General features: G+C 51.8%; 2 protein-coding genes across 2 annotated transcripts; one reads left to right on the plus strand and one right to left on the minus strand.

Moving 5' to 3' along the window:
* The first annotated feature begins 4,471 nt into the window (after nt 1–4,471).
* LOXL1 (lysyl oxidase like 1) lies at nt 4,472–17,824 on the plus strand. Its single transcript, XM_063170127.1, has 8 exons — nt 4,472–5,006; nt 5,109–5,531; nt 9,620–9,728; nt 13,583–13,720; nt 14,978–15,115; nt 15,274–15,292; nt 17,278–17,383; nt 17,715–17,824. Exons 1-8 carry the CDS (start codon nt 4,472–4,474, stop codon nt 17,822–17,824), a joined length of 1,578 nt encoding a protein of 525 aa, XP_063026197.1.
* A 47-nt stretch (nt 17,825–17,871) lies between these two features.
* Nucleotides 17,872–22,055, minus strand: LOC134425464 (uncharacterized). The gene is made up of 2 exons (XM_063170128.1): nt 20,870–22,055; nt 17,872–17,880 (listed from the first exon to the last, which is right to left on the minus strand). The coding sequence occupies exons 1-2, from the start codon at nt 22,043–22,045 to the stop codon at nt 17,872–17,874; spliced, it is 1,185 nt and encodes a 394-aa protein (XP_063026198.1). The 5' UTR covers nt 22,046–22,055.
* Between the last annotated feature and the right edge of the window lie 253 nt (nt 22,056–22,308).

Genomic DNA, 22,308 nt, shown 5'->3' on the forward strand with positions numbered 1-22,308 from the left:
TGGATGGATGCATGGATGGATGATGGATGGATGGATGGATGAATACATGGATGGATGGAATCCATGGATGGATGGATGGATGGATGGATGGATGGATGGATGATGGATGATGGATGGATGGATGGATGGATGGATGGATGGATGGATGGATGGATGGATGGATGAAATGGATGATGGATGGATGGATGGATGGATGGATGATGGATGGATGGATGGATGGATGGATGGATGGATGGATGGATGGATGGATGAATACATGGATGGATGGAATCCATGAATGGATGGAATCCATGGATGGATGGATGGATCCCTGGATTGAGGGATGAATGAAATCCATGGATGGATGGAGCAGGATCCCAGCATGGGAGGGATTCACTCCGACCCCAGAATCCATCTGGGAATCTCCATCCAGATCACAACAGGGCTCTGTCCCCGGACTGCAGGGATTTGTAGGAATGGCCTTTCCCAAGGGGATGTCAGGCCTGGGAAGGGTTGGAATTCCCAGTGGGAATCTCCTGCTGTAATCCCCACCTTCTGACAATGGGGACACCCCGGGAAGTGAATTCCATGTTCTCATCCCAAAAATCCACAGGGATACCAGGACAGGATTATGGGGGAATATCAGGACAAGGATTTATGGGAAGAAGGAAATCCAGATCCAGGGATAAAATCCATTGAATGGTTTTGGAAAGAGGAGAAACCTCAGCGGGGGATCCAGAGGAATTCTGGCTGCTACCAGATCCTGCTTTTCCCGTCTCCCATCCCAAGGTGAATCCAGGGAATTTCAGTTCGGCCCCAGGTGGATAAAAATCCCTCAAAAATGGTTGGACTGGGAGCACTTCCCAAAAAATCCTTCCAGGATCCAGGCAGAAAATCTGGGAAAAGCTGATCCTTGCGGAATCCAAGGATTCCCATCCGGGTGGAGCTTTTCCCATGGGAATTCCCTGGAAGACAATGGAAAGATGGGGATGATTCTATTCCCATTCCCTGATTTCCCTCCTTCACCCTCCCACCTCAATTTTTATTGGAATTTCCTGGAATTTTCCAAGGAAAAACTGGAAATTTCATCCCCAGAATAAATTCCTGCGGGGAATTTCCCCCCACATTTTCCCAGGCTCATCCAGGATTTACTGGGATCCCCCCCAGCTCTAATTCCCAAACCAATCCTGATTTTTCTCATTTTTTTCCCATTCCCTTTGCTATTTTGATAGGAAGGTCAGTTCAGTTCCCCACCTTTTCCCCATTCCTGCTTTCCCTGGGATTTAAAATCTGGAATTACCTGGACCCAAATCCGCAGCTTCAGAAAATCTGGAGCTGCTCCAGATTTCCTCTGGCTGGGGTTGGGAATTCGGGGATGCTCTGGAATTCAGGATTTGGGAGCTTTGGGATGGAGCTCCAAAAAACCAAAAAAATCCCATCCTGGATCATTTTCCTGCCAAAATTCCCAATTTTGGGGGGAAAATTTCATGGATTTGGAATCCCCTCAGCCTTGATTCCAGCAGGAGGGAATTCCAGTCTTCTTGGAATATCCATGTTTGGGAATGTCCCAGGAGTTCATTCCCATTACCTGTGGGGGGAAAGGATGGGAATTCCCATGGGATTGGGATCTTCTGGAGCCCCGGGACAATGGGATTTATTTGGTGCAAATGTTGGGCTGGACTTGGGGATTTGGGGATTTGGAGTTTGAGATTTGGGATTTCAGGTTGGGGATTTGGGATTGGGGATTTGGGATTGGGCATTTGGGATTTCAAATTTGCGACTGTGGATGGGGGATTGGGGATTTGGGCATGTGGAATTGGAGATCTGAAACTGGGGATTTGAGGATTTGGGATTCGGGTATTTGAGATTTGGATTTGGGATTTCGGACTGGGGATCTGGGATTGGGGATTTGGGGATCCGGGAATTGGGGATTTGGGGTTTGAGGTTTGGGATTTCAGATTGGGGATTTAAGGATTTGAGGATTTGGGGATTTGGGATTTCAGATTTGGATTGGGGATTTGGGGTTTGGAGATTTGAGACTGGGGATTTGGGAATCCTCTCCACCCCCTGGATCTGGGAACTTCTCCTGCCCCTCAGTTGGGATCAGAACCTTCCGGATCCCCAGAACCTTCTGGAAAGTGAGGAATTCCTGCTGGAACGTCGGGAAGGAGGCGATTCCCCAATTCCAGCCGGGAGTTTGGGATTCCCCGGTCCCGCTATCCCGAGAAATCCCGATCCCAAAAATTCCCGGGTTTTCCCGGGATTGGCCGCTCCAGCGCGGGCTGATGGCGCTCCCTGGCGGCGGCGACACCGCCGTGACACCCGCGGGGTTCGGGATTTGGGATCCAGGATTTGGGATCCAGGGTGCGGAGTTTGGTATTTGGGGTTTGGCATCCGGGATTTGGGATCCAGGAGTCGAGGTCTGGGATTTGAGATCCGGGATTTGGGATCCAGGATTTGGGGTTTGGCATATGGGATCCGAGGTTTGGGGTTTGGGATTTGGGATCTGGGGTTTGGAATCCAGGGATTTGGGATCCAGGGTTCGGAGTTTGAGATTTAGGGTTTGGCATCCGGGATTTGGGATCCAGGAGTCGAGGTTTGGGATTTGAGATCCGGGATTTGGGATCCAGGATTTGGGGTTTGGCATATGGGATCCGGGGTTTGGGGTTTGGGATTTGGGATCCGGGGTTTGGAATCCAGGGATTTGGGATCCAGGGTTCGGAGTTTGGTATTTGGGGTTTGGCATGCGGGATTTGGGATCCAGGGTTCGGAGTTTGAGATTTGGGGTTTGGCATCCGGGATTTGGGATCCAGGATTTGGGGTTTGGCATATGGGATCCGGGGTTTGGAGTGTGAGATTTGGGATCCAGGATTCAGCATTTGGGATTTGGCATCCGGGGTCTGGAATCCAGGGATTTGGGATCTGGGATTTGGGATCCAGGGTTTAGCATTTGGGATCTGGCATTTGAGAGCTGTGGTTTGGGATCGAGGGTTTGGGAATTTGAGATTTATGAAATGGAATCCAGGATTTGGGATCCTGGATTTGGGGTTTGGAGTTTGGGATTTGGGGTTTGGGTTTGGGGATTTGGAGTTTGGGATTGGGGATTTGGGATCTGGGGTTTGGGGACTGGGATTTGAGAATTGGGTATTTGGGATCCAGGATTTTGGGTTTGGGATTTGGGAATTGTCCCGGAGTTCCATCCTGCCCTGCTCCATCAACTCCGGCATTCCCAGAGGGGAAAACCCCTGGAATTTTTGGGGGATCCAGAGGGGTTTGGGGTCCCACCAGCAACGGGATTTGGGATTTGGGGATTCCCTCCTCCAATCCCATTTTGAATTCAACATCCCAAAAAAATAAGAAGGAGTTTCCGGCCAAATTCCCGATTAATTCCAGGCGTTCTCTGCCATAATTCAGGATTTAATATCCAGGGGAAAACTCCAAATGGCCCCGAAGAGACAAAATCTGGGAGAAAATCCCATTTTTGGGCAGGGTTTTCCTTTGGGAAGGGGCTTTTCCCGGGAAAATCGGGAAATGGTGGGAATCGGGCGGGAAAAGGGATCCTTGAAGGGTTCAAAAAGCGGGGAAAAGGGAAATTCCACTTTTTTTATCCCGGCTGGATGTAATTCCCGCCTTCTCCCGGAGGGTAGGACCCGCTCTGGAGGCGCTTCCCGGGACTGAATCCCGAGGAATTCCACCCAAAATTCACTCCGGGAGTCACGAAAAGCGGGGAAAAGTGAAAATTCCAAGTTTTTTTCCCCGCCTGGATGCACTTCCGGAGTGCGGGAACCGCTCTGGGAGCGAAGCCTTGGAGCGAATCCCGCGAATTCCAACAGAATTCCTCCCGGAGGAGGAGGCGGGAGAGGGAGAGGGAGGAAGGCTCGGAAAAGGGAGAGAAGGAAAAAGAGGAGGAAAAGGGAGAAGAGGAAAAGGCAGAAGAGGAGGAGGACGAGGAAGGGTTGGGAAAGGAGGAGAAGGAGGAGAAAGAAAAAGAGGAGGGAGAGGGAGGAAAGTTTGGAAAAGGAGGAGGAGGAGGGGGGAAAAGAAGAGGAGGAGGCGGGGTCGGAGGAGGAGGAGAAGGGAGGAAGGCTTGGAAAAGGAGGAGAAGGAAAAGGAGGAGGAGGAAAAAGAGGAGGAGGAGAAGGAAAAGGAGGAGGAGGAGGAGGAGAGGAGAAGGAAGTGGAGGGACCAAGGCTTGAAAAAGGAGAAGGAAAAACAGGAGAAAGAGAAGGAGAAGAAAGAAAAGGAGAAGGAAAAAAAGGAAAAAGAGGAGGAGGAGGAGGAAAAAGAGGAGGAGGAAAAGGAAAGGAGGAGGAGGAGGCGGAGGCGCTCCCGGCGCGCTCTGAGCGGGACGGGCCCGAGCGGCGCAGCCCCGGCCGGGGGTGCCACCACCACCAGCGGTGCCAGCAGCAGCGGTGCCAGCAGCGGTGCCAGCAGCGGTGCCAGCAGCAGCAGCAGCAGAGGCGGCGCAGCCGCTCGGGGCCGTGGGGCGGCGATGGCGGCGGGGCTGTGGCGGCGCGGGGCGCTCTGGGCCGCGCTGCTGCTGCTGGCGGCGGGGCAGGAGCCGTGGCGGCAGCTGATCCAGTGGGAGAACAACGGGCGGCTCTACAGCCTGCTCAACAGCGGCGCCGAGTTCGTGCCCGCCGGGCAGGAGCGGCCCCCGGGCAGCCGCCTGTGGCTGGCGGGCACCGCGGGCACCGCGGGGACAGCGGGGACAGCGGGGACAGCGGGGACAGCGGGGACAGCGGGCAGCGTCCGCCGCCAGGCGCCCGCCTCGGGGACAGTGCGGGGACAAGCGCGACATCCCTTCGGGTTCGGCCAGGTGCCGCCCAACTGGCGGGACGGAGCGCTGGGCGACGGCGGCGCGGGGGGACAGCGGCGACAAGCGGCGCGCGGGCGGCAGGCGACAGCCTCGGGGGTGGCCGTGTCGTCGTTCGCCTTCGCCTCGGCGGGACAGCCGCCCTTCGTCGCCGCGGGGGTGGCACCGCACGGGGAGCGCCCCGAGGGTGTCCCCGCGTCGCGGAGCGCGGTGGCGGCGGGGACAGGGATGGGGACGGGGATGGGGGCAGGGATGGGGACAGGAATGGGGACAGGGATGGGGACGGGGATGGGGACGGGGATAGGGGCAGGGATGGGGACAGGAATGGGGACACCGATGGGGACAGGAATGGGGACACCTATGGGGACAGGGATGGGGACAGGGATGGGGACAGGGACCGGGGCGGCGTTCCCGCTGCAGCCCCGCGCGCTCCCCGAGGGTTTCGGGGAGGAGCCGCCGCCGTTCGGAGCGGCGGGAGTGCCGCTGGATCGCCGCTACTCGCACAGCCTCTACCACGACGGCGGCGCCGAGGTGCAAACCGGGACGGGATCCATGGAAAATCTGGGATTTGGGGCGCAGTTCCCGCCCCACGAGGCGCAGCCGCCGTTCCGGGCGCCCGAATCCTTTGGGGTCGCTCATCCCGAGCCCTTCATTCCCGAAATTCCTCAGGCCGTGCCCGACAGCCAAGCGCGGCTCAGCGTGGGCAGCGTCTACAGGCCCAGCTTTGGGGCCAGAGGTGAGTTTGGGGCTTCCTTGGGACGGGCGGAATTCCCGGGATTGGAGTTTGGGAATGGTGGGAACGGGGCTGGGATTGGGATGGGGCTGTGCCATTTTCCTGGTCATCCCATAATTTTGGGATAAGGCTGTGCCATGTCCCAGGGCACCCCAAATTTATGGGATGGGGCTGTCCTGTATTCCAGAGCATTCCTGGGGTCTGTCCCAGGTAACTCCATGCTGGAGCCCATTTTTCCATGGGATATTTGGGATGGGACAGGCTGGATCCCAGTTATCCATGGGGTGTTTATCCCATTTTTCCATGGGATATTTGGGATGGGACAGGCTGGATCCCAGTTATCCATGGGGTGTTTATCCCATTTTTCCATGGGATATTTGGGATGGGACAGGGCTGGATCCCGGTTATCCATGGGGTGTTTATCCCATTTTTCCATGGGGTGTTTGGGATGGGACTGGGCTGGATCCTGATTATCCATGGGGTGTTTATCCCATTGCATTTTCCATGGGATGGGACAGGGCTGGATCCTGGTTATCCGTGGGATGTTTATCCCATTTTTCCATGGGGAATTTGGGATGGGACAGGGCTGGATCCCAGTTATCCATGGGATGTTTATCCCATTTTTCCATGGGGTATTTGGGATGGGACAGGGCTGGATCCCAGTTATCCGTGGGGTGTTTATCCCATTTTTCCATGGGGTATTTGGGACGGGACAGGGCTGGATCCCCGTTATCCCAGCTGGGACACGCTCCATTCCCAGATTTTTGGGAATGACAGATGGATTCATGCTCCTGTCACTCTGGGGTCACTCAGGGGTCGCTCCCTCCCCATCCCGATAAAATCCCATGGATCTGGGCTGAACTTTCCAAGAGTTTCTGAGCCCTCGGAGCCACTCCCAGCCCATCCCTCGGGAATCCCATCCCAGCCTGACCCCGTGCCCTGCCCAGCCCCATCCCAGTTTTCTGGGAAAAGCCATCCCAGAGGATTTGGGGTGGTGGGAAGGGCCCAACCCTGCCCTACACAAACAGGGGGGGAACGCCGCAGGAAAAAACTCGGGAATGGGGATTTTTGGGATCGCAGAGAAGCCAGGAACGGGGCACGGGGGTTGAAGGATGGGAGGGATTTGGGAACACATTCAGGGAATGCCAGAATTCCCAAGGCTCTGGAGGGACACTCAAGGACAGCTGCCCTGCCGATGACCCGGCAAAAATTCCGGCCAATTCCCTGGGAAAGATTCCAGCCAAATTCCCCGTTGGCACCGTCCGTGTCCTTCCAGGATCCTGCAAGGTGCCGGTGGCTCCAGCAGGGAATTCTGGACACCCAAATTCCCAGAGCTTCCCCCTTTTCCTGGAGAAATTTCACGGGAATCCAGCTGATCCCCTCAAATCCCGGGTCACTCGCGGTGTTTTGGGAATGTTGTCACCTCCCTGTCACCTCCCGGGGATCCTAATTGGAGCAAACGATGGCTGGCGCCGGATCCGGCGTTAAATGTTAATTATTAATTATTAATGATTAATTCCACGGCCAAAGCTCCTCGGGAGCCTCCTAATCCCGGCCGGATCCGCCAGGAATGTTCGGCATTGCCGGCCCCCGGCTGGGGTTAATGAGGGAAGGAATCCGATCCCGCTGCTTCCAGCGGGGAATTCTCGGGGTTTCTGGGGGAATGGGGGCCTGGGGAAATCTGGGAACAGGGCTGGGAAAATTCCAGGCCTGATCCAGAGGTGGGAGGGACGGGAGCCGCTCCGGGGGGTGGGGAAGGGAAGGGGATCCAGACTCCAGAAGTTTTCCCTACCCAGATCCCAAACCTGATTCCATTTCCAGGGAGTTTCTTCATCCTGATCCCATCTCCAGGGGTTTCCTCATCCTGACCCCATCTCCAAAATCTTCCTGACCCCAATCCCAACCCAGATCTCATCTCCAGGGGTTCCCTCATTTCCCTCATCTGCGTCCCTACCTGGATCCCTTCTCTGGGAACTTCCTGATCTCTGATCCCATCTCCAGGGGTTCCCTCACCCTGATTCCAACCCAGGTCCCATCTCCAGGGGTTTCCTCACCCCAATCCCCACCTGGATCCCATCTCCGGGGGCTTCCTGATCTCCGATCCCATCTCCAGGTGTTCCTCACCCTGATCCCAACCCAGATTCCATCTCCAAAACTTCCTGGCCCCAATCCCTGCCCGGATCCCACTTCCTGGCATTCCACACCCCAATGCTGACCCTGATCCCATCTCCTGGAGGGGTTCCTCATCCCGATCCCAACCCTGATCCCATCACCAGTGCTTTCCCAACCCATCTCCAGGAGGGCTTTTCCCCCTGCCCCCATGGATTGGGTTCCTGGGGTTGGGTTTGGAAGGAAAGAGGGATTTGGGAATTCCATGGGGGGCTGGGGATTTGGGTCCCACCACGGGGGTGTTTGGTGTTGCCCCCGGATGGGCCGGGAGGTGCCGGAATTCCCAGGAAAGTCTCCCTGTGGTGGGGTCAGATTTGGGATTGGGGTGGTTCTGGGGGCCTGGAATCCTGGGATTCCGTGGGGATGGAGGAGGGATTGGGGTTGATAGGATTGGGATGGGATTGGGATTGAAGGGATGGGATTGATGGAATGAGATGGGATGGGATGGGATGAGATTGGAATCGAGTTTGGGATGGGTTTAGGATTGATGGGATGGGATTGGGATTGTGAATGGAATTGGAATTAGGATTGGGAATGGGATTGGGATGGGATTGATGGGATGGGATGAGATTGGAATTGGAATTGAGATTGGGATGGGATTGGGGTTGATGGGCTGGGATGGGATGGAATTGGGATTGATGGAATGGGATGGGATGGGATTGGAATTGCGATTGGGATGGGATTGGGGTTGTGAATGGAATTGGAATTAGGATTGGGAATGGGACTGGGATGGGATTGATGGGATGGGAAGCTGGAATGCCCTTGGTCCCTCTGGCTGTCCCCATTTCCACTCCCTCCATTCCCAGCCTCTCCCACTCCCACTTTTCCATGGGATTCTCCCTGTGGGATTTTCCTGCTGATCCCATACACCTGCACAAACAGGGCCCATGATCCCGATTTTCCCCAGGAATGCACGGAAATCTCCTCTGGCAGCTCCCAGGGCGGCCGAGGGGCTGGGTGGGAAAACCAAAAACCTTTTCCCAATGGGATTGTCCCGATCCAGGGCCGATTTTCCCTGGATTTTTGGGAAGCCTCAGCAAACCCCTCCTGGAATTTGGGGTGGGATGGGGACAATTCTGGAGGTGGGAATCCCGATATCCCATGAATTCCAAAGGTTTGACCCCAAAAAGGAAGAGTGAGATCCTATAAAAACAACGGGGCCATCCCAGGGCAGAATCCAGCGGGAAAGGGGAAAATCCAAATCCCATAAAACTCCCCGTTGGTCCCGGAGTCGGATTTCGCTCCAGGGCTTCCAAGAATTCCTTGGAATAAACAACAGCAGGGAGGGAAAAAAATTCTGAAAGGATGGAAAACTTTTCCTTGGCCGGCCCAGGGTGGTTTTCCATGGGGTTTTTTATTTGTTAGGAATTTTTTTAAGGGATGGCGGAGAAGTTTTTTCTGAGCTCACCCCATTTTTTTTTGGGTCCCCCCGGGAATTACATCAGCGGGAATGGGGCAGGAAATGAGCTCCAAAGGAATGACGTGATCCCTCCTGGGAAGGCAGGCCCAGAAACAAGGAGGCATTGTTCTCCTTTCCAGGGAAAAACGGGGGGAAATGGGGGAAAAAATGGGGGAAATGGGGAAAAATTGGGGAAAACTGGGGAAAACCAGGGAAAAATGGGGACAAGTGGGGGGGGGAAATGATGGGGAATGGGGAAAAATGTGGAAAAAAAATAGGGGGAAATGGGGAAAAATCCCATTTGCCAGCAGGTCTCAGATCTGATCCCGGATTTCCCCAATCCCTGTTCCCAATCCCATTCCCATTTCTTGGCAGGTCTCCTGGACCTGATCCTGGATCTCCCCAATCCCAGATTTCCCCAATCCCGGATTTCCCCAATCCCAATCCCATTTCCTGGCAGGTCTCAGATCTCATCCCGGTTTTCCCCAGTCCCTGTTCCCAATCCCGATCCCGTTTCCCTCAGGGCTCCCGGACCTGGTCCCGGACCCCAACTACGTCCAGGCCTCCACGTACGTGCAGAGAGCTCACCTGTACTCGCTGCGCTGCGCCGCCGAGGAGCGCTGCCTGGCCAGGTGCCACTCGCCCACCGGGACACACTGGGGACACTGGGGACACTGGGGACACTGACAGACACTGGGGACACTGACAGACACACCGACGGACAGACGGACACACCAGGGACACACGGACACACGGACACACAGGGACACTGGGGACACTGGGGACACTGACAGACACACCGACGGACACACCAGGGACACACGGACACACAGGGACACTGGGGACACCGGGGGCACACCGACACGTGGACACATCGACACACTGGGAACATAGGGGACACTGACAGACACACCGATGGACAGACGGACACACCAGGGACACACAGGGACACTGGGGACACCGGGGGCACACCGACACGTGGACACGGGACATGGGACACAGGGGAGATAGGACATGAGATACGGGACACAGGACATGGGATATGGGATATGGGATACAGGAATGGGATATGGGATATGGGATATGGGATATGGGATATGGGATACAGGAATGGGACAATGGGATATGGGATATGGGATATGGGACATGGGACATGGGACACAGGATATGGGATACAGGAATGGGACAATGGGATATGGGATATGGGATATGGGATATGGGATATGGGACATGGGATATGGGATATGGGATATGGGATATGGGATATGGGATATGGGATATGGGACACGGGATATGGGATACAGGAATGGGACAATGGGATATGGGATATGGGATATGGGATATGGGATATGGGACATGGGATATGGGATATGGGATATGGGATATGGGATATGGGACACGGGATATGGGATACAGAAATGGGACAATGGGATATGGGATACAGGAATGGGACAATGGGATATGGGATATGGGATATGGGATATGGGATATGGGATATGGGATATGGGACACGGGATATGGGATACAGAAATGGGACAATGGGATATGGGATACAGGAATGGGACAATGGGATATGGGATATGGGATATGGGATATGGGACACGGGATATGGGATACAGGAATGGGACAATGGCATATGGGATATGGGAACAGGACATGGGACATGGGATATGGGACACGGGATATGGGATACAGGAATGGGACAATGGGATATGGGACATGGGACATGGGACACAGGATATGGGATATGGGACAATGGGATATGGGACACAGGATATGGGATATGGGACAATGGGATATGGGATATGGGATATGGGACAATGGGACACGGGATATGGGATATGGGATATGGGATATGGGATATGGGATATGGGATATGGGATATGGAACATGGGATACGGGATACAGGAATGGGACAATGGGATATGGGATATGGGATATGGGATACAGGAATGGGACAATGGGATATGGGATATGGGATATGGGATATGGGATACAGGAATGGGACAATGGGATATGGGATACGGGAACGGGACGTGGGACACGGGATATGGGATATGTAATATGGGACATGGACGTGGGACATGGGACAAGGGGATATGGGACACAGGACACAGGGGACACGGGATACGGGATACAGGAATGAAACAATGGGATATGGGACACAGGACATGGGACAGGGAATATGGGACATAGGATCCATGAGACACGGGGTATGGGACACTGGATACAGGAATGGGACAATGGGATATGGGATACGGGAACGGGACGTGGGACACGGGATATGGGATATGTAATATGGGACATGGACGTGGGACATGGGACAAGGGGATATGGGACACAGGACACAGGGGACACGGGATACGGGATACAGGAATGAGACAATGGGATATGGGATATGGGACACAGGACATGGGACAGGGGATATGGGACATAGGATCCATGAGACACGGGGTATGGGACACGGGATACAGGAATGGGACAATGGGATATGGGATATGGGATATGGGACATGGGACACGGGATATGGGATACAGGAATGGGACAATGGGATATGGGATATGGGATATGGGACATGGGACACGGGATATGGGATACAGGAATGGGACAATGGGATATGGGATACAGGAATGGGACAAGGGGATATGGGATATGGGATATGGGACACGGGACATGGGACACAGGATATGGGATATGGGATATGGGATATGGGACATGGGACATGGGACACGGGATATGGGATATGGGATATGGGATATGGAACATGGGATACGGGATACAGGAATGGGACAATGGCATATGGGATATGGGATATGGGATATGGGACACGGGATACGGGATACAGGAATGGGACAATGGGATGTGGGATATGGGACATGGGACACGGGATATGGGATACAGGAATGGGACAATGGAATATGGGATATGGGAACGGGATATGGGTCACAGAATCTGGGAATGGGACACGGGATATGGGAATGGGACATGGGAATGAGCAATGGGATATGGGAATGGGACACAGGATACAGGAATGGGACATGGGAATGAGCAATGGGATATGGGAATGGGACACAGGATACAGGAATGGGACACAGGATCTGGGAATGGGAGAGATGGGCTCCTGGGAATAGGACACAGGATCCAAGAATGGGAAATGGGATCTGGGAACAGGACATGGGATATGGGAATGGGATGTGGGATCCAGGAACAGGACACGGGATCCAGGAATGGGAAATCCAGGAACAGGACACGGGATCCAGGAATGGGAAACGGGATATGGGAATGGGACATGGGATATGGGAATGGGAAATGAGATCCAGGAATGGGACACGGGATATGGGACATGGGAGAGATGGGATCCTGGGAATGCGGGATGGGATTCTGAGAAAGGGAGAGAAAAGATTCCCGGGAATGCCAGAAAGGATTCTGGGAATGGGAGAGAATTCCCGAGACTGGGAGAGAGAGGATTCCCAGGAATGGGAGCGCTCTGGGCTTGGAGGGATGTGGGGAGAAAAGCGGAAAGGGGGGAGGAAGGGGGGCGGGGGTGAGCGGGAAATGGGGAAATTTTGGGAAGGAGGGAATGGGGGGAGATGGGGGTGAAGGGAGGGGAGAGAGGGACAGATGGAATTCTGGGATGAGGGGAGAGGGAGATGGAGGGGGGAATTCTGGGATGAGGGGGAGGTGGGGATACCCCGGGGGAGAGACGGTCGGGCTGGGGGGTGGAGAAGGGGGAGGTGCTGATGGGGGAGAGGGAGGAGGAGGAAAGGGGAAAAGGGGAGGGAAGGATGGGAGAAAGGGAAAAGGGAAAAGGGAAAAAAGGGGAAAAAGGGGAAAAAGGGGAAAAAGGGGAAAAAGGGGAAAAAGGGGAAAAAGGGGAAAAAGGGGAAGGGAAGAGGGAAGTGAAGGGTGGAGGGGAGGGAAAGGGAAGGGAAAAAGGGAAAAAAAGGGGTAAGAAAAAAGAGGGGAAAGGGAAAAAAAGGGGGAAGAAAAAGGGGGAAAAAGAAGAATGGAAAAGGGGAATGGAAAAGGGGAAGGGAAGGGAAGGGAAGGGAAGGGAAGGGAAGGGAAGGGAAGGGAAGGCAAGGCAAGGCAAGGCAAGGCAAGGCAAGGCAAGGCAAGGCAAGGCAAGGCAAGGCAAAGCAAGGCAAGGCAAAGGAAAGGAAGAAATGGAAAAAGAAAAGGAAAAGGGAAAGGAAAAGGAAAGGGAAAGGAAAAGGAAAAGGAAAAGGAAAAGGAAAGGAAAAGGAAAAGGAAAAGGAAAAGGAAAAGGAAAAGGAAAAGGAAAAGGAAAAGGAAAAGGAAAAGGAAAAGGAAAAGGAAAAGGAAAAGGAAAAGGAAAAGGCACCAGGAACAAGCCCAGAATTTCCCCCCTCTATCCCTTCCTTTCCCACGGGAGGGAATTCCATGCAAAAACAGGAATTCCCCCTGAAGGGAGGGGCCAGGGCGGTGCCAGCAGTGCCACCACTGTCCCTGTCCCCGTCTCCAGCACGGCGTACGCGGCCGAGGCCACCGACTACGACGTGCGGGTGCTGCTGCGCTTCCCGCAGCGCGTCAAGAACCAGGGCACGGCCGACTTCCTGCCCAGCCAGCCCCGCCACCGCTGGCAGTGGCACAGCTGCCACCAGTGAGTGTCCCCAGCTGTCCCCTACACTGCACCCAGCCCAGCCCAGGGGCTGCTCCAAGGGCTTTGGTGGCGCTTTGGTGGCATTTCCCCATTTGGTGGCTTTGTTTTGGGATATTGCAGTGTGGTGTCACCTTCCGTGAGCTCTTCATCCCCAAAGCCACCGTGATGGTGGCAGTGGCACAGCTGCCACCACTGAGTGTCCCCAGATGTCCCCAACCTCAGCCCGTCCCTGGGTGGCAGGTCTAGGGGCTTTGGTGGCACTTTGGTGGCGTTTCCCCATTTGGTGGCTTTGTTTAGGGGTCTTCCTTCATCTCTTTGTCCCAAAGCCAACATGTTAGTGGGAGTGACACAACTGCCACCAGTGAATGTCCCCAGCTGTCCCCAGCCTCTGCCCACCCCCTGCTAGTAGGTCCAGGGATTTGGTGGCGCTTTGGTGGCACTTTGGTGGCGTTTCCCCATTTGGTGGCTTCGTTTAGGGGTCTTCCTTCACCTCTTTGTCCCCAAAGTCGCCATTCATCATGGTGGCAGTGACACAGCTGCCACCACTGAGTGTCCCCAGGGCTCCCCAGCCCATCCCAGGTACTACCACAGCATGGCAGAGTCCCCTCAATGTCCCCTGATTGTGCCCACTGCCTCTTGACTGTCCCCCGATGTCCTCTGGCTGTCCCTGACTGTCCCCTGAGTGTTCCTCTGATGTCCCCTGAATGTCCCCATGGTGTCCCCATGGTGTCCCCATGGTGTCCCCATGTCCCAGGTACTACCACAGCATGGCAGCGTTCAGCCACTGTGACCTGCTGGATGTCCCCTGAGTGTCCCCAAATATTCCTTTGGTTGTCCCCTGCCTCTGCCCATGACTGTCCCCTGAGTGTCCCCTGATTGTCCCCTCACTGTCCCCATGATTGCCCCACTGCCCTGATTGTCCTCTGAATGTCCCCAAAGTGTCCCCCTGGTGTCCCCAGGCACTACCACAGCATGCAGAGTTCAGCCACTATGCCCTGCTGGATGTCACCTGAGTGTCCCCAGAGTGTCCCTTGATTGTCCCCTGACCATTCCTCTGAATGTCCCCTGGATGCTCCCTTGAGTGTCCCCTTGAATGTCCCCTGATTTATCCCACACCTTGTCCCCTGACTGTCCCCATGATTGTCCCTGACTGTCCCCCTAAGTGTCCCCACTGTCCCCTGATTGTCCCCCTGAGTGTCCCCACTGTCCCCTGAGTGTCCCCTGAGTGTCCCCACGGTGTCCCCACGGTGTCCCCAGGCACTACCACAGCATGGCGGAGTTCAGCCACTATGACCTGCTGGACGTCACCTCGGGCCGCCGGGTGGCCGAGGGACACAAGGCCAGCTTCTGCCTGGAGGACACCACCTGTGACTTCGGCCACCTCAAGCGCTACGCTGCACCGCCCACACACAGGTGACACCTGGGGACAGTGGCCTTTGGCACTTCTGTCACTTTCGGTCCCTTTTAGTCCCTTTCATCTCCCGTTCTCCTCCCTTTTTTGTCCCTTTTTTGTCCCTTTTTTGTCCCTTTTGTCCCCATTTGTGGCACTATGTCTGCACTGCCCACACCCAGGTGACACCGCAGGGACAGCACCCTTTGTCACTTCTGTCACTTTTTGTCCCTTTTGTCCCTATTTTGTCCCCTTTTCTCCATTTTTTGTCCCTTTTTTGTCCCTTTTGCTCCCTTTTGTCCCCATTTGTGGCACTATGTCTGCACTGCCCACACACAGGTGACACTGAGAGGACAAAGAGATTCCCTTTTCTCCCCCATTTTTCCCCTTTTCCCCATTTTTTCACCTTTTTTTCTCCTTTTTTTCCCCTTTCCCCCCCCATTTTTTCTCCCTTTTCCCCATTTTGCCCAATTTCCCATTTCTCCCCCCATTTCTCCCTCAGGGGCTCAGCCCACACTGTTACGGACACCCAAAGGGTCCTGTTTTCCCCCATTTTTCCTCCTCACTTCCCCAATTTTTCACCCTTTTTTCTCACTTTTTTCCCATTTTTCCTTTTTTTTCCCCCCCATTTCTCCCATTTTTGCCCAATTTCTTCATTTCTCACCCCATTTTCCCTTGCAGGGGCTCAGCCCAGGCTGTTAAAACACCCAAGAGTTCCCTTTTCTCCCCCATTATCCCCCAGTTTTTCCCCTTTTTCCCCATTTTTAAACCTTCTCCCCCCTTTTCCCCCATTTTTCCCCCATTTCCCCATTTTTGCCCAATTTCCCCATTTCTCACCCCATTTCTCCCCTGCAGGATCTCTCCCTGGGCTGTTACAACACCCGAGGATCCCTTTTGATCCTTCTTTTTTTGTCCTTTTTCACCCATTTTTTAACCTTTTTTCTCCCCCCCTTTTTTTTTCCATTTATTCCCATTTTTCCCCCCATTTTTTCCCATTTTCCCCATTTTTGCCCAATTTCCCCATTTCTCACTCCATTTCCCCCTGTGCAAGGTCTCAGCCCAGGCTGTTATCACACCCAAGGGATCCTTTTGGTGCCTTTTTTTTTGTCCATTTCCCCCATTTTTCCCCCTTTTCTCCCATTTCCTTCCCTTTTTTCAATTTTTTTCATTTGTCCCATTTTTGCCCTATTTCCCCATTCTAACCCCATTTCCTCCCCAGGGTCTCAACCTGGGCTGTTATGACACCACCACCTATGAAACCCTCTTGGTCCAATTTCCCACATTTTTTCCCCATTTCCTCCCCATTCTTTAACATTTTTTCTCTCCTTTTTTTTCTTTCTATCCCTTTTTCCACAATTTTTCCATTTTCCCCCATTTTTGCCCAATTTCCCCATTTCTCACCCCATTGCTCCCCTACAGGATCTCTCCCTGGGCTGTTACAACACCCGAGGGATCCCTTTTGATCCTTCTTTTTTTGTCCTTTTTCACCCATTTTTTAACCTTTTTTTCTCCCCCCCTTTTTTTTTTTTTCCATTTATTCCCCATTTTTCCCCCCATTTTTTCCATTTTCCCCATTTTTTGCCCAATTTCCCCATTTCTCACTCCATTTCCCCCTGTGCAAGGTCTCAGCCCAGGCTGTTATGACACCCGAGGGATCCTTTTTGGTGCCTTTTTTTTTGTCCATTTCCCCCATGTTCCCCCTTTTCTCCCCATTTCCTTCCCTTTTTTCAATTTTTTTCATTTGTCCCATTTTTGCCCTATTTCCCCATTTCTAACCCCATTTCCTCCCCAGGGTCTCAACCTGGGCTGTTATGACACCACCACCTATGAAACCCTCTTGGTCCAATTTTCCCACATTTTTTCCCCATTTCCTCCCCCATTCTTTAACATTTTTTCTCCCTTTTTTTTTTCTTTCTATCCCTTTTTTCCACAATTTTTTCCATTTCCCCCCATTTTTGCCCAATTTCCCCATTTCTCCCCCCATTTCTCCCCTGCAGGATCTCTCCTGGGCTGTTACAACACCCGAGGGATCCCTTTTGATCCTTCTTTTTTTGTCCTTTTTCCACCCATTTTTTAACCTTTTTTCTCCCTTTTTTCTTCATTTTTTCACATTTCCCCCCCCATTTTTTTCCCATTTCCCCATTTCTCACCCCATTTTCCCCTGCAGGGGCTCAGCCCAGGTTGTTATGACACCTACAACGCCGACATCGACTGCCAGTGGATCGACATCACCGACGTCCCCCCAGGGAACTACATCCTCAAGGTTGGGGACATTTGGGGACATTTTGGGGTAGAAAATCCCAATTCCTACCCAGATTGGGATTTTCCCCTTTCCCAGGTTATTGTGGGCTTTCCCAGGTTATTGTGAGCATTTTTTCCTTTCCTTTCTCCTGTTTTGGGATTTTTTTTTTAGTTTCCTTTTCCCTGTTAATTTTTGGGATTTTTTTCCCCTTCCCTTTCCCTATTTTGGGATATCCCCTAATTCACCTTTCCCCATTTGGATTTCTTTCCCTTTCCCCATTCCCATCTGTTTTTCCCTGTTTTTTTTTCCCTGCTGATTTCTGGGATCCTTTTCTGGAATTTTTCCCCATCCCAGGTCAGGTTAATCCAAATATTTGGTGCTGGAGTCGGATTTCACCAACAACGTCGTGCGCTGCCACATCCACTACACCGGGCGCTTCGTGTCCGCCTCCAACTGCCGCATCGCCCAGTAAGGAATTCCTGACCCCAAATAAAACCCATCCCAAAAATAAAATCCAACCTAAAAAACCTTGATCCCAAAAAACCCTGATCCTCAAAAAACCCTGATCCCCAAAAAATCCCATTTAAAAAAAAAAAAACCCTGTTTAAAAAACCCTATTTAAAAAACCCCTGATCCAAAAAATCCCGATCCCACAAAAACCCTATCCTAAAAATCCCCATCCCAAATAAACCCTATCCTAAAAATCCCCATCTTAAAAAAAAACCCTATCCTAAAAATCCCCATCCCAAATAAAACCCCAATTAAAAAAACCCCGATCTCAAAAAAAAATCCCCAAATAAAACCATCCCCCAAAAAACCCAATCCCAAAAAATCCCCATCCCAAAAATCCCCGATTCCATAAAAAACCCAATTCAAAAAAACCCCATCCTGAAAAAAAACCCAATTTCAAAAACAACCCCATCCAAAAAACTCTCACCCAAAAAACCCTCATCCCAAAAACCCCATCCTAAAAAATCCCCATCCCAAAAAAATCCTGAAAAAAATCTCAATTCCAAAAAAAACCCATCGCAAGACAAAAAACCATCCCAAAAAACTCTGTGCCCAATAAAACCCCATCCCAAAAAACCTCAATCCCAAAAACTCCCATCCCAAAAAAACCCCTATCCTAAAAATCCCCCATCCCAAATAAAACCCCAATTAAAAAACCCCGATCTCAAAAAAAAAAAATATCCCAAATAAAAACTATCCCCCAAAAAACCCAATCCCAAAAAATCCCCATCCAAAAAGCCCAATTCCATAAAAAACCCGATTCAAAAAAACCCCATCCTGAAAAAAAACCCAATTTCAAAAACACCCCATCCCAAAAAACCCCATCCCAAAAAACCCTCATCCCAAAAACCCCATCCCAAAAAATCCCCATCCCAAAAAAATCCTGAAAAAAATCTCAATTCCAAAAAAAAAACCCATCGCAAAACAAAAAACCATCCCAAAAAACTCTGAGCCCAATAAAACCCCATCCCAAAAAACCTCAATCCCAAAAAACCCCCATCCCTAATAAACCCTATCCTAAAAATCCCCCATCCCAAAAAAACCCTATCCTAAAAATCCCCCATCCCAAATAAAACCCCAATTAAAAAAACCCCGATCTCAAAAAAAAAAAATCCCCAAATAAAAACTATCCCCCAAAAAACCCAATCCCAAAAATCCCCATCCCAAAAAGCCCCAATTCCATAAAAAACCCAATTCAAAAAAACCCCATCCTGAAAAAAAAACCCAATTTCAAAAACAACCCCATCCCAAAAAACCCTCACGCAAAAAACCCTCATCCCAAAAACCCCATCCCAAAAAATCCCCATCCCAAAAAAATCCTGAAAAAAAATCTCAATTCCAAAAAAAAAAAACCCAACGCAAAACAAAAAACCATCCCAAAAAACTCTGAGCCCAATAAAACCCCATCCCAAAAAACCTCAATCCCAAAAAACCCCCATCCCAAATAAACCCTATCCTAAAAGTCCCCCATCCCAAAAAAACCCTATCCTAAAAATCCCCCATCCCAAATAAAACCCCAATTAAAAAAAACCCCGATCTCAAAAAAAAAAATTCCCCAAATAAAAACCATCCCAAAAAAACCCAATCCCAAAAAATCTCCATCCCAAAAAGCCCCAATTCCATAAAAAACCCAATTCAAAAAAACCCCATCCTGGAAAAAACCCAATTTCAAAAACAACCCCATCCCAAAAAACCCTCACCCAAAAAACCCTCATCCCAAAAACCCCATCCTAAAAAATCCCCATCCCAAAAAAATCCTGAAAAAAATCTCAATTAAAAAAAAAAAACCCATCGCAAAACAAAAAACCATCCCAAAAAACTCTGTGCCCAATAAAACCCCATCCCAAAAAACCTCAATCCCAAAAAAACCCCAATCCCCCGCAAAAAAATCCATCCCAAAAAAACACCTATCCCAAAAAAAACCCGACCCCAGAAAACCCTGATCTCAAAAATCCTCCATCCCAAAAAAACTCAAATCCCCAAAAAAACTCCATCCCAAAATTCCCCCATCCCAAAAAATCCCAATCCCCCCCAAAATCCCCATTTTTGGGGGATGTAGATTTTTGGAATAGGGATTTTTTTTTGAATTGGAGATTTTTTGGGATTTTTTTTTTAATTGGGATTTTGCTCCTTTTCCTTGGAATTTGGGGTGGCAATTGGGAATTTCCTCCTTTCCCATGGAATTTTATGGGATTTGGGGTGGTAATTGGGATTTTGTTCCTCTTCCATGGAGTTTTCTGGGATTTGGGGTAGGAATTGGGATTCTCCTCCTTTCCCATGGAATTTTATAGGATTTGCCCATTTGGGGTCAGGGTTTTTCCTCCTTCCCCATGGAATTTTCTGGGATTTTCCCTTTTTCCCTGCAGATCCTGATGGCAGCAGAACCCCAGAAGTGTCACCCGTCCCCTTTCCCGGGAAGTTCCCGAGGTGGCTCTGCTGCGTTCCCAAAGTTTCCCCTTTTCCCAATAAAAAGCGGGGAAGCCAAGAGGACTCTTGGGAATCGTTTTTATCCTGAATTTTCCCGGCATTCCCGGGAGAATCCAAGGCTGGAATCAAAGCAGGGACCCCAAAATGCTCCATAAAATCCTCGTGATCCTACAAATCCTTGGGAATTTCTGGCAATGCCCCCAAGTGGGGGGAAGAAACAGTTCTGGGAATTTTGGGGAGGGAAATCCCATAAATTTTTTTAGGAATTTTTTTTTTTCTGTTTTCCTGCTGGAGAGAGCGGAAGTTGGGATTTGGGAATTTTGGGCTGGGAATGGGGTCGGGAATGGGGACAGTGGGAATGGAAATGGGGACATTGGGAAAGGGGACACTGGATTGAGGACATTGGGAATGGGAATGGGGACATTGGGATTGGGATTGGGGACATTGGAAATGGGGACACTGGATTGAGGACATTGGGAATGGGATGGGGACATTGGGATTGGGATTGGGGACATTGGGAATGGGGACACTGGATTGAGGACATTGGGAATGGGAATGGGGACATTGGGATTGAGGATACTGGATTGGAAACATTGGGAATGGAATGGGGATATTGGGATTGGGGACACTGGGAATGGGATGGGGACATTGGGAATGGGAATGGGGACATTGGGAATGGGATTGGGGACATTGGGAATGGGGACACTGGGTTGAGGACATTGGGAATGGGAATGGGGACATTGGGATTGGGGAGACTGGATTGGAAACATTGGGAATGGAATGGGGATGTTGGGATTGGGGACATTGGGAATGGGATGGGGACATTGGGAATGGGAATGGGGACATTGGGAATGGGAATGGGGACATTGGGAATGGGGACAGTGGAATTGGGAATGGGGACACTTGGGTTGGGGACATTGGGATAGGGAATGGGGACACTGGGAATGGGGACAGTGGGAATGGGAATGGGGACATTGGGAATGGGATTGGGGACATAGGGAATGGGGACACTGGATTGAGGACATTGGGATTGGGATTGGGGACATTGGGAATGGGAATGGGGACACTGGGAATGGGATGGGGATATTGGGAATGGGAATGGGGACATTGGGAATGGGGACAGTGAAATTGGGAATGGGGACACTGGGAATGGGGACAGTGGGATTGGGAATGGGGACACTGGATTGAGGACATTGGGAATGGGAATGGGGACATTGGGATTGGGGATACTGGATTGGAAACATTGGGAATGGAATGGAGATATTGGGATTGGGGACACTGGGAATGGGATGGGGACATTGGGAATGGGAATGGGGACATTGGGAATGGGGACAGTGGAATTGGGAATGGGGACACTTGGATTGGGGACATTGGGAATGGGGACACTGGGACAGGAATGGGGACATTGGGAATGGTATGGGGATATTGGGATTGGGGACAGTGGGATTGGGAATGGGGACATTGGGAATGGGGATGTTGGAATTGGGAATGGGGACACTGGGACGGGAATGGGGACATTGGGAATGGGAATGGGGACATTGGGATTGGGGATACTGGATTGGAAACATTGGGAATGGAATGGGGATATTGGGATTGGGGACACTGGGAATGGGATGGGGACATTGGGAATGGGAATGGGGACATTGGGAATGGGATTGGGGACATTGGGAATGGGGACACTGGGTTGAGGACATTGGGAATGGGATGGGGACATTGGGAATGGGAATGGGGGCATTGGGAATGGGAATGGGGACATTGGGAATGGGGACAGTGGGATTGGGAATGGGGACATTGGGAATGGTATGGGGATATTGAGATTGGGGACAGTGGGATTGGGAATGGGGACATTGGGAATGGGGATGTTGGAATTGGGAATGGGGACACTGGGACGGGAATGGGGACATTGGGAATGGGAATGGGGACATTGGGATTGGGGATACTGGATTGGAAACATTGGGAATGGAATGGGGATATTGGGATTGGGGACACTGGGAATGGGATGGGGACATTGGGAATGGG

This window comes from Melospiza melodia, chromosome 15 (assembly GCF_035770615.1).
Source record: "Melospiza melodia melodia isolate bMelMel2 chromosome 15, bMelMel2.pri, whole genome shotgun sequence".
Lineage (NCBI taxonomy): Eukaryota > Metazoa > Chordata > Aves > Passeriformes > Passerellidae > Melospiza > Melospiza melodia.